The sequence below is a fragment of the Poecilia latipinna genome, unplaced genomic scaffold, assembly GCF_001443285.1.
Source record: "Poecilia latipinna isolate Pla-1442-1.1 unplaced genomic scaffold, P_latipinna-1.0 Scaffold573, whole genome shotgun sequence".
NCBI lineage: Eukaryota > Metazoa > Chordata > Actinopteri > Cyprinodontiformes > Poeciliidae > Poecilia > Poecilia latipinna.
In genome coordinates this window covers 572,295-585,281 of record NW_015113189.1, presented here as the reverse complement: position 1 = coordinate 585,281, position 12,987 = coordinate 572,295, and the positions used below count along the sequence as shown (strand labels likewise).

Here is a 12,987-nt window from a genome sequence, read left to right as displayed (position 1 = left end):
ATACATATATATATATATATATATATATATATATATATATATATATATATATATATAGATATATATATATAGATTAATCACACCTTTTTGCATTACAAAAGTCTTAAATCTCATTACACAGAAGTGGTTGTAATATGGTCTGGGATCATTTTGATAGTTGCTAGTAGTGTGAAGTCTTCTGGAAAATAGTGTTTTAGTAGCTTGAATTTAATTTATTTAGACAAATATTTATAGAAGCTGTTATTTGGTAAAAGTCTTGTCACCAACTGGAGATTAGAAACCAATAAAAATAAAGAATCTGGATTCTTTTACACCAAGAGACAACGGTGACTTCTGGCTTGTATCCTTTTACGAAAACACTTGGGGAAAGGGGAAGTTTGTCTTTTCAAAGAGAACTCATAAAACACTTTTAGTGTTTGAACATGTGGGAATAAACGAGAAGCAGAAATCATCAGTAGAAAGGTGCTAAAAGCTTCAAAGAAGCTGAAAAAAAATCAAAATAAGGCTCTCCTTTTTCACAAGTGTTCCTAAACCAAATATTACTGCCATAATTTTAAACTGCATGTGCCACCACCTTAATATTTTCTTCAAATATTTTGTCAGCAAAACAACAATTTATTCAAACTCTAGGTAAAGACTCTAAATTGTGTGGATGAGTGCAACATTGAGAGCACAGAGGTGCATTTCAGTATAATTAGATATAAAGGTGATAATAGCTTTCTGATGACAGGGTGATGAATGGGCCTTCCTGGGTCTGTCATCAACAGCATACAAATATGAGCATTTACAGAGTAGGATGAATATTTTCCAGACATATTCCCCAGACATGCTCATGTTTAGCTTTATGTGAGCATTTAGCAGGCTGGTATGTTTAAATTCAACATGAATGCTTCAAAATGTTCCCCCTCTTTTAAAGGACATGTGAACAAACCACTGTCTGTTTGACTTTGAGATTTGATTCTATAACAGATGAACATTGCTTCTTTCTTAATCCCACATATCTCAATTTTATTGCATAGCAAATTTGAAACTGCCCCTGAAAATGTGCAATTTCAGAACTCTAAAGCAGATAACTGAATCTTCTTCATGCACCATTTCTTATTTTCACGACGTTGTTGAAGATGAAGAGAGAGATTTTTTCAGAGATTCATCTCTCTTTGTGGAAGTCTTGTTACATGGTTTTAAATCTTACACATTTACTCTTTATGTTCTGCAAATGGGATTTCGTTTATAGCATTTTCCATTAAAGGTTCCCTTTTTTTTTAAACCCAATTCTGACTTTTTGTCAAATCAGATTTCTTTTTCACACTTCCAAATATATGCGGCCTGTATGTGTTCTCCAGTGTGAACAGGCGAACGTTGTACCAATCTTAGATCCTGTTTTTATGAGCTGTAAGTGAAAAATCATCATCATCATCATCATTATTATTCTTAGCAGAGAAAAAGGCTTGAGACATCTGTCAGTGTTGAATTAATACGTATGTTATGTTTGACTTAGTTAATTGAGTTTCTGGCATAAATGAACTTCTTCAACATCCAATTTATTAAATATGGCTGTTTACATGATCTTTGTATTTTTAATGCAGTTTAGTTAAAGTGAGGTAAATGTATGCTTTGATGTATAAACATTTATTTACTTACGAGGAGTTTAATGACTGATTGTAGATTTCCTGTTTTCCTTAAGGTCGTAGCAGCCAATGGCAGCTTTTGTCCAAATCCAATTTCCCTTACAGTGTTCAGCACAACAAACTCATCTGTTTAAACCTTTTGGAAATTAGACAGTTTAATAAACAAACACAGATCAGAAAGGACAAAATTTCTGCAAGTGCCTCAATAAAAATAATAAATCTAGCCAAAAAAGACAAAGAAAAAAAACAAATTATGCTGCAAATCCTATGAAATTCAAAATAAACTGCAGAAAAGAACATTTAGAGACAGAAAGGAGTTTGAGTTTCCATTTTGATGCATTTCCAGAAGAGAGAAAAAAAACTTGTTTTGTATTTGGTGTGGAAATTGATTTTTGTATCAGACGTGTAATCTTGCAATCTAAAAATCTTCTGTTTATTAAACTGTATGTTTTATGCTTTTGTTGCTTTTTCACTTTTCATCAAACTTGGTGTTTATTGTCAAGTAGAGGGTCCAATCAGACCACCAGAAATCTCCTTGGTCAGTTCTGATGCATGATTGGCAGGAGAGATGCGCTTTTTGCTGAAGATCAATAGATATGTCTTTCATTTTGTGCTAGATTTAAAATGACTGGTTTGTCAAACAGCCAACAGCACATCTAGTCTTTGTTATATAAAACAGCATTGCTTTGCAGGAAGAAGCTCCTGTAATTTTAAATATATTTAAATAAATGACTGAGTTTTGATTGAAATAAGAAAAATATGCTTTAACATCACACAAAAAACTTACAGAATCCGCCAAGCTTAAATTTTTTCAGTTTAAAACACAAACAGGAAGCTGCAGAAAGCAAAAACTTAAAGACTTGTTATCCCAGGTTCTGGTTGCCCCTCTAACTTAATTCCTGCTTCTTTTATGGCTAAATCATTGTGAGTGTGAACCCTCTGACCACACGTCTGTCTAATCAGAGGAGCTGTCTTTGAAGCCTGGTTCAGACATAACAAACATCATTACTCATGATTCCTTGTAGACGGCCTGACTGCAACACAAACACAGCAACCTTTAACACAAACATAGCGACATTATCAAAGAGCTGTGCGGAAATAAAAATAACAAATGTCCTTGTGCCTGCTAGTAGGCAAAGAGATCAATATCTTATGTAAGGAGAGTTTTTCTGAGCACTGTCATAGAAGAACAAATTGTAATATTGTTTCTAATTAAGCAAGATTAATCCTAGATCAGGATTGTACTGAAAATATATGATGTAAAACTGTTGGTTATAGTTGAGTAACTCCTGATTAAAGTAACTATGAAGAAAGATTTCTTAATAAATCTAATAGCTCCCATTTTGGAAACACATTATTTGTTTTAAGTAGTTGAGGACTTAAAACAGTCTCCTTGTATTAATCCCCACAAGAAGCACTTTTCATTTTATTTAATTGCCTCTGACTTTTTGCTGTCAATGTCATCAGCTCTTTAAAGTATTTATTTATGTTCAGGTTCATGGTGACTACCTTCTCTTTTCTACCTTTTCATCATCACAAAAACATCAACATGTTCGATGTGTTTGTGACTAATTGCACTTTATATAAATTTTCTGCCTTTTCATCTCTTTTAAGTGTTTGAAAAGTTGGCTCAAAGTTGGAATGTGAAGTGATTTTTTTTTTATCCTAAAACGAGGTTAAAAGGTCTTTTATTTGTAATGCCATCTATCATTTACAAGATGTTTGCTTTCAGCTTTATTACATTAAGATAAACTCATACTGAATTAGAAATTACACACATATTTGCTTACATACAGGCAAGGATTTGAAGTGATCCTTTATGTTTACATATAAATGGTATATGATGCTATTTCTCTTGAACTGTCTCATTGATTTCTGCATTGCAGGAGAGATTTAGACGTATCTCTTGGTTTCTGTTGGTTGTTCTGTGCCTGTGTTGTGTGTCTGCATGTACATGTATGGTTCTTAGAACATCCCACTTCAACTTCCTGTTTTAGTTTTATCAGGGAACTTTTTTAACTGTGGGGTTTTTTATGAAATGTAAGTCCGACCAGCGTCAGCTGCAGACCTCTGTCTTGCTCGAGCCATAATTTGAGCGAACATCAGCAATGTGTGCACTGATTGTGTCTCTAAACTTTGGGCCAGATGGTGAAATGCTCACATGCCGTAATGCAGTTGCATAATAATGAGGTCTTCAATAAAATTGCAAGAAATTTCTAGCCACAGCGAAGACGCAATATTCAGAGAGAAAATGACAGCTGGATTATTAATACATGCTCTGTGAGCTTTGACATTCCAGGTACTACAATCTTTGTCAGGTGTGGGTGTCAAGAGCAAACAAAATCAAACATATTATTGACATGGATATATTGCTCTGTCAAATATTAGATCCAAGCAGTTGTTTGCGTTTGCATTACTGCACATACTATTATTGCAGTGACAAGTGAGATTTGATATTTTGGCATCCTTACAGCAAACATGCATAGCAATGTTTTAATGACTTTATAGTTGGATTAAAGTAACGATGTGTTTCCTGCATCACCTTTAACATGCCTTTGTAATCTAATGAGTTACAGTACTGGGACTTGGTTTGCTTAGAGAAACATAAATCAAGTCCTCATAATATGACTACATATAGATTTATGTCTCCTAAATGTAAGGGACACGCAATGTCCCATCTTCCTATTCTCTTCTCTCTGAAAACTCAGAAAAGGTCTGTTTGATCCATTTATCAATTCCTTGGTATGAAACCATCATGCTCCTGCCACATCAGCCTCTGCAGATGTTTGATTAATGTGTGTATCACAGTGGGCTGATGCCTTCGTCCGTCTGTATTTGCGCTGCATCGATTTTGAGCGGGCTGGTCCTACTCGGAGACTTCCATGTCTTGGTCATAGAGCTCTCTGAGGTGTTGGGCTGGTCAGCTGATGGGGAAAAGCCCTGATTGAACGTCAGTGCACTCACAACTGACTTTGAGCACATTATTGATTTCTGCAAATGCTGCTCATTCTTTGTCTGCAAATGTTGTGACTTCTTTGGTCTGTACATCTGTGTGCGTGCGTGTTGAAGAGCTCCAAATGGAGGCATACAGGCGCTTTCATCTGAGTTAGTACCAAGCCTTATTCTGCACCTGTGTTTGATGTCACAACAAATAGGATGTCTGAGTGTGTGTGTTTTTTCCCCCCTATCTCAGAGACGATCTCAAAAGCCAGAGGCTTAGAGTCAGAACCCCCAGAATATATTGCTAAAAGGTTGTTTCTGAAATGAAAATCGGATTTTGATGCATTTGCATTCAAACAGTTGAGCTGAGTTAGTTTGTTTTGCCTTTCCATTTCTCCGTCTTTCTTGCAGAGGACACGGCGTTCGAGGCGGGCGTGCGGGTGCAGATCCACAGCCAGGCGGAGCCCCCATTTGTTCACGAACTTGGCTTTGGCGTGGCCCCTGGCTTCCAGACCTTCGTGGCCACTCAGGAGCAGAGGGTGGGTACCCCATCATTATCATCATCATCACTTTTTGTGCACCTTCCCCACCTCTACTACACACATTGGGCTTATCCCTTAGAGATAATGTGATGAATAACCTGCCATAACGGGCATCATTAGATTCTGTGCATCCAGGTTTATGTGTGAGGGAGGAATGATGGTTTCTTTCTTGTTCTGCCTTTGGGCCTTTAGGTGACCTCTTCGGTCTCCTGGTGACTGTTGACAGATGAGTGATGAACTTGTCCCTATTGTTTCCAGCTATGACCTTTCTGGTAGAGTTGCTCTCTAGCCAATCTAAGCTTTACTCAATCATACTAAACATTAATCCGTCACATTAAGCTGCAGGGTCTACAGATGTACACAGCCAATGCTAGTTAATGTTTTCTCTCCGTTGCTGTTCTTCTACTTCAGACGGCTGTTTATCAAAGCTCTTCACTGAAGTTCAAGTAGCCCATTCACATCTCAGGTTGAATCTGTTTATTCTGCCCCCTGTCAGACTTACCTAACGCAGTTATGAAGTGTTTTGTAACACTGACAAGAAGCAGAAACTTAAACAGACAAATGTTGATTGAATGCTAACATGGAATTGACCCTGATAAAAAAATAACATTCAAAATATAGCCTCACTCCATAAAAATATGAAAACATTGTTCCAGCTGGAGATACAAACAGTACACAGTTAGGTGATAGAGAAAAAGCTGAAGTGCTGTGCGATGAGTATTTTCAATAGTTAGGAACTTTAAGGCAGAGTTTAGGGTTGAAATATCACCATTTAGTCTAACTTTGTTTTTAATGAGTATTTCTTTTCTAACTTTGTTTTTTCAGTGTTATTTCTGATGCCCACCTTAACGTTATAACACTTGAAGTTCATAGAAATGACTCCACGACACTTTGAATTTGACTCCAGTGGGTTTGAGTCTTTGTAATTTCTACGCAAAAATAATACCCATGTTCCTGTCCTAAATTTCTGTGACTTTAAGGGGAGTACTGGCATTTATTTTTTCTACTTAAAGCACCACTGTCTTCTCAGCATTCTTTTTCTCAGGCTGGCATTTGCATAATGCCAACCTGCTACATGTTAACTTTTTCATTGTGCTTTTATATGCAGTTTTTAAAGAGCTGTGTGTAAGCTGACAACTAGATTACACATTTTAAAAAACAGAAACCACATATTCGTTTTAGGCGGGTGCCGGTGCCAATTCCTGTTGCTTCTCTTTTGATCAACAGTTTACGAAATTGAAACATCACTGTAGCGATGTAGTTTTATTAAAACACTTTTTTTTAAAAGCTGTGTTTTACTTTGTCTTTAACTGATAATTTCACATCTATATGAAGCAATGCTGCACATCAGTTAAAGTCTTTAATAGTCATCTGTGAAACGGAATAGAGTTCATGTAATAAAAGTGTCCATTTTTGGGATTTTGTATACGTTTCTCCTATTTCAGAAGGCAAATAAACATATTTCAGATTACCATTCTGAAACTACTGGCTGTTGTGCAAGAAAAGATAGCTGAGTCGGTGCTAATCACTGCTTCGTCTAGGTTATTTCACAACATTTAACCTAATTAGATTCACACCTGTGTGAATATTTTTTAGGGTAAAACCTGAAGCTCACTACTTGCTGGTGTGAATCATAGTGAAATCCAAACAAATCTGGAACAGCATAAAACTTTTTATTCATCTTTTTTTTTAATTTTGTGAAATTCATTTAACAGAAACTGCTTTGCTTAGGGAGTTCAGTGACACCATGATGGCCAAAAATACAGAAATTTATTGTTTTAGTCTTGTAAATTGAAATAGACCTCATAATGCGGTGGATATCTGTCTGAGTGTTTCTGTTTTCTAAAACTTTTTGGGATTTTTAACGCAACTTAATGCACTGTTATCAACATCGAAACAAAACTTTACTAAAGTAGCCTGAAAGGCCACACTGAGAAGAATAATAAATTTCTCTAAAAGGTATTACAATTATTTTGTTGATCTTAAATGACCTAAACTGGGAAGATTTACTTTAATGTCAGACAATAAGGAAGAAAACGTTATCTATCTTAATAATTACGTAAATATCTGATTTAACTGTACATACATTGGCACAATCATTCAACAACAGCCTTATTTGTTTTATTGCCATCAAATTGTTGATGGCATAATACTGGTTGGATAATATATCCACTCTTCCACTTCTTGGCAGAATTTGTAGAGTTCATTTGGATTAGTTGTTTTGTTGACTCAGTACAGTCTGGCACAGGACTTGGACAATTTTCCAAAATGGTTGAGACCAAAGCTTTGGGGAGGCTTTTCAGAGAGTTCATGACAAATTGAGCAACACTAAGACATTCAAACTTTATTTGAATGTATGCTTAGTTTTGAACAGTGTTTCTGGAAAGCTTTTTAAATTGTTCCTATTCTCCTGTGTCAGAAAGTTACTTTGAAATTTTATTTGAAATTCAAAACAATTTTCTAAACATTGAAAGGTTTTGACTTTCTATCATATTTGTCTTTCTCCCATTGAGTTAATTAACTTTTACGGTAAAAATAATCAGTATAATTTCTTTATTTCTAATGGAAATAAATATGGAAAAATTGGAGAGAAAACCATGCAAACAAAAAACTTAAAAGTTTGATGCCAAATGAATAAAAATCTCAGATGCCTCGGTGGAAGGGGCTGCTGCAGAAGGCCCTAAATCAACGCTGGCAGCGCCAAAGCTTGTGCAGCAGCAGGATGAGGAGCAGGTGGGGAGTCACTGTAAATGGTACCCCATCCAGATGGGTGGGATCAAATGATTATTTTCAGATTATCTGTGATGCCACAATGAAGCTAAGCAAAGATGGGCATCCTTCCTGATTGTTTGTTTTGTTACATTGCGGAATTTTAGCTGAAACTTTCATCATCTGCGGCTTATAAATGCAAAGAAGCAGAGGGAATTGTTGAGTTTACTGCTCTGAGGAAAGGTTTGCAAAAGGCTTTCAGTACAGAACGTTTACATATGTTCCATGAGGGAGTCATGATCGCCGATCAGTACTGAGTTCAGGTTTAAAGTTTCTGGATATGGGCAAAACAAAAAGACAATAGAATGCATTATCCCATCAATGTAGGTATGGAAATACTGCTGTTAAATGTTAAGGTTATACACATAAATGAATACTTTAACACAATTAATTAGGTTTTATTAGAGCTGTCATTCCATGTTTTGTTTCACTGACATCAAACTACTTTAGATGCATTTCCACTGCAGAAACATAAGAACCAGAGTTTTATTTTGGCATAGATTTTCTCTTCCTCTGGGACCAGATCAGACAAAAGTAGATGGAAATCTGCCACAAAACTGGCAGAAGAAACTTTTTAGATGGACCCTGCACTAAAAGTCGGGTTGGTATGGAGAAGATGCCAACCATTTCTTATCAGTTGAATATCCTGATTTCACTGTAGTCATCTCCTCCTCAGGATTGTTGATCAGTCTCTGAATTTAAGTTTGAATGGATTTCTGTGGCTCTCTGTGTCCATTGTTGCTGTTAATATGAGGCACAGGATTTGTACAAAGTACTTCTGAGTCAAATTGAATTTGAATTACCTTTCAGAGCGTAGCCACTATGAAATTGCCATGAATTACTACTTCAGATAGCTGATAGCAATCCCAATCTCAACCCCGATCTTCCTTTCTTTCTGGTAGGCTGGATTGGTGTGATTTGTTTAAAATCCAATATGCCTACACAGTTCCACTGGGTTTTTAAATGGCTTTAAACTATACTGCTCAAAAAAATAAAGGGAACACTCAAATAACACATCCTAGATCTGAATGAATGAAATATTCTCATTGAATACTTTGTTCTGTACAAAGTTGAATGTGCTGACAACAAAATCACACAAAAATCATCAATGGAAATCAAATTTATTAACCAATGGAGGCCTGGATTTGGAGCCACACATAAAATTAAAGTGAAATGTTCCCTTTATTTTTTTGAGCAGTATATATTCACTGTGAATCACTCTGAAGTCAATATTGTATTTGTCTGATTTTTTTATTAATCGGCCTTGTAGATCAACTGTCCAGTGACAGGTAGCTTCACCTTAATTGGCTTATTTTGTGCTAAAAGTTTTTCTTAAAAGTTTTTAAATCATCTCCAGCAGAAAAAAAGTAAACAACTTTTTTTACACACTAAGAAAATAGGCTAGCCAAAATAGATATCCGAGGTGGAGCATCCAATTTAGTGTTTTTCATACTTATTTTGCTATCTAGGGAATTTCGACTGCATCAAACCTCCTCTAGTTGATTGTTAACAATTATCATGATTACCCTGATGAAACCTGATCTGAATAATTCTGCACTGAACAGAAATTCATTAAAACACAGTTTGCTATCTGTGTACCTTTTACTGATGTTGGAAATAAACAGCTATTTCACTGCTATTTCTGTGTTTAGGGCAGAGGTGGGCTGGTCCTCCAGGGCCCATGTCATGCATATTGTAGATGTGTCTGTGCTGCACCACACCTGAATCAGAAAATTGAATTACCTCTGTGGTTTGTTTCCAGATTTAAGCAGCTGATGTTCCCTTCATGCAAATCAAGTGTTTTCCAGCAGGAAAACATTTAAAACATGCACGACCCTTGGGTGGAGTCTGGCTTCAACACTGCTGTACTTAGAGAAGCCAAACCTAGAATTAACTTTTCATGGAGTTCACATTACTTGAACCACAGGCTTGATTTGTAAGACTTAAAAAAAATAAAAAGTGAAATTTCTTCTCAGCCTTTTCTTTATGAACCCTATATTTTATAATGCTTCAATGATGTTTGTAATGGATGAATGCATGGTGAATATTTTCATATTAATGAAAAGTGCTAGTTCTAGTACTGGCAGATTATTTCACTCTCAACATGGAAGAAATATCTTGATAAAAGTGAAAACCAGTACGTTTTATCTGTTCATATAAATTGCTGAAAAGTTGCTTGTAAATTTGTTTGGTCTCATTTCAAGTGTACTAAGACATTTGCACAAGAAACTAGATCAAAAATATTTGGTAAAATTTTGAGTTTTTGCTGTTTTGAAATGGCTGCACAGGTCAACTTATTTATTTTTTTTCCCAAATCCAGTCCTGCTGGTGCATCATCACTGCCATTTTGTAAAATACCAGACCCAGAACGATCCAATCAGATTAAATCCATGCACATCTCATCTTTGTCTTTCAAAGTCAAACGACACTTTACGATTAAATCATCCTGGAAACAAGATGAGATATTTCAGCTAAGAGTTTTGGGACATTTCTTCAATAAAGTTTAAGTGTGACCTTCCCACATCAGAGCTCAGTGTATTGAAGTAATAAATAGTTAGAGAGGAGACATGCTCAACAATGTGTGGGCCTCCTGAGTAATGAGGCTCTCAGGGTCTCTGCTCGTCTGCCAGCCCTGTTCTGTGACTGGCAGGGCGTAGACGAGCCGTCCTGTAAAAACGCTGCTCCTCTTTACAAGCCTGAACAGAAAAGGAAGAAAAAGGCCATTTTTACCCCTGCTAATTGATACAGAGCTGCTGCAGGTTTGGACCCGTCTCCTTCACCTTCTACCTTACGTTGTTTTTGATTTAAATCTAAGAAATAACAATCAATATTTTGACTGACAGAAAAGTCTAAATATGGCCGTGTGGCTCATTTTAAAATGGTGATAAGTGAATCTTGGTAACAGATACCAGTCAGTCTGCCTGGAAAATTTGCTTAACAAAGAGATTAAATTAACAGATTTTAATTAATACCATCAGACCCACATCAAAGCAGCTTTAATCAAGCGAACCTCTGGGCCGACAGAAAGAGAAGAGTCCTCACGCAACCTTTGTTTTTTTTTTTGTTTTTTTAAATTTAAGCTCTCAGAATTCAGAATCGGCTAGTAAATTAAACTAAAAGGGCATGCTGTTCCTCTACCACAGGAAGGCAATATTTCCATGGACAAAACATCTTTATTTTTCCAGGAAGACTCCTAATTCAGACCCAGGGTCTTTGTATTGCTGGTTAGCGCTCTGCTCAGAAATCCAACAATAACACATAAGAGTGGTTTTGCTCAAACCCATTGTCCACAATTTGCATTTCAGCTCACCCAGGCAGCACTAATGGGATGACCTCATTGTAACTCATGCTGTTATCTACTTTTTAACAACATCCCTGGTCTGCAGAGCTGTATGGCCTAATTAAAGTATTGCTCTGGTACAACAGGGGAATCGAGCATTGATTAATAAGACATTGAGTGGCCCACAAGCCTCGGCTTTTATTAGATAAGACCACAATCAAGTCCACAGGTCTCAATGTGGTGAGAAGTGATATTGAGCACATTGAATTATCTGATTACAGAGAATTAATCAGATCTCACATCAGCTACATCTGACTTTAATTAGGCCAGAAGGTGAGGTGTGAAGGTGATTGTAAAGGTTAAGGATTGCTAAGGAGAACATTTTTTAAATCTCTGACATAATTAATAGCTTCTGAATGTCAGTATACGGCATATAATCGCTGCTGGCTTCGAGAAAGGCATATTTAATTATAACAAGAAACAATTTAGCTGCATCCAAAGGGATGAAGGTTTCTGGACACTGAAATGCCGAGCTTTCCAGGCTGCTGCGTGGATTAAGTCGAAATCTATTGTTCTGCTCTCGTGTTGCTAAGATAATAGCATCCTCCATCTTGTGCCATGAAGCTGAGAAGCAATATCACCTGAAAAGAAATCAAGCCAAGACTTCAAATTCTGTCATTGCCAACAAGCAGAATGGAGCCAGGTTCAGTCTGGCAGGATGCTCCATTTGTATCCCCCCCACCCAAAAAAAAAATCTTTTGGCAGAACAAGCTGACTCACTTGGGATGCTCTGAGATGACAGCGAGGGAAACTGGGAACAGAGGGTGATGGATACAAAGCGGGGCTGGACCTCGATGCCTGTGCTGTGGAGCAGATGGGCCTCCATGCTGCTCAGCCCGGCGTCCCTCAGTCCTCATCTGTCGTCCCAGCCTTCACGACCACAGGAGCGTTTCTGCTTGCTTCCCTCACTTTATGTTGGGGGATTTTTCTCAAAGAGTCTGGCTAACTGTTGAGTTATTGTCTGCAGAGCCGTCCTGGTTCTTGAAGCACTCTGCCTCCATGTGATCTTTGGAATTCAGTTGGTTCTTTACGAAACTTTTCAGTGGTTTTTACTTTGTTTTTATTTTCATTTCTGTCTGTTTAAAGTCACTGAGAAGTGTTTAGTTTACTCGTGTTTATCCAAACCTAATAAAGAATCTGTCCTTTCAAAGGTAACGCTGCAAAAACACAAAATCTTACCAAGTCTTAATAGGCTTGAAATAAGATAAAAATAACTTTTTAACAAGAAATAGCAGCCTATTTTAAGTAAACAGTTCATGAAAAAGCGCCAGTTCTACTGGCTGATTATGTCCCTTATAGTAAGACATTTTCCCTATGAGACAGTGATTAATTTTTGAAAAAGCAAATCATTATCAAAGAATGTTGATAATTCCAGTTATTTTATAATTTAACGTTACGTTACTACTAAACTTTCTGGCCTTAAGAAATAAAATGATTTGATTAGATTGTTTTTTTTCCAGTTGGCAGAGAAACTTAACTGGACTCCTGGTTCTCTTCTTCCCCTCAGTTGACCTACTTGCCTCCCCCGTGGGGAGAGTGCGAGTCCAAAGCTCTGGAGTCGGGCTTCTTTCAGGTCTACAGCGTAACGGCCTGCAGGATCGACTGTGAAACTCGCTACATTGTGGAGAACTGCAACTGCAGGATGGTGCACATGCCAGGTAAGCATCTCTGTTGTGTTCTGCGATGATGTATCGAGCGCTCATTCATCAACAAGAGTTTTCAGCAAGGTTGCAGTATTTTCCAGGAGGTTTACCAGCATCATATTGAT

At 37.0% G+C, this 12,987-nt stretch overlaps 1 protein-coding gene across 1 annotated transcript in view; it reads left to right on the top strand.

Annotated features, from left to right (window-relative positions):
- asic2 (acid-sensing (proton-gated) ion channel 2) overlaps nt 1-12,987 on the top strand; it is a 117,351-nt gene that overhangs the window by 91,075 nt on the left and 13,289 nt on the right. The window contains exons 3-4 of the mRNA XM_015041964.1: nt 4,980-5,107; nt 12,727-12,877. Coding sequence (XP_014897450.1) covers nt 4,980-5,107; nt 12,727-12,877 — 279 coding nt within the window. The remainder of the gene's footprint in view (nt 1-4,979; nt 5,108-12,726; nt 12,878-12,987) is intronic.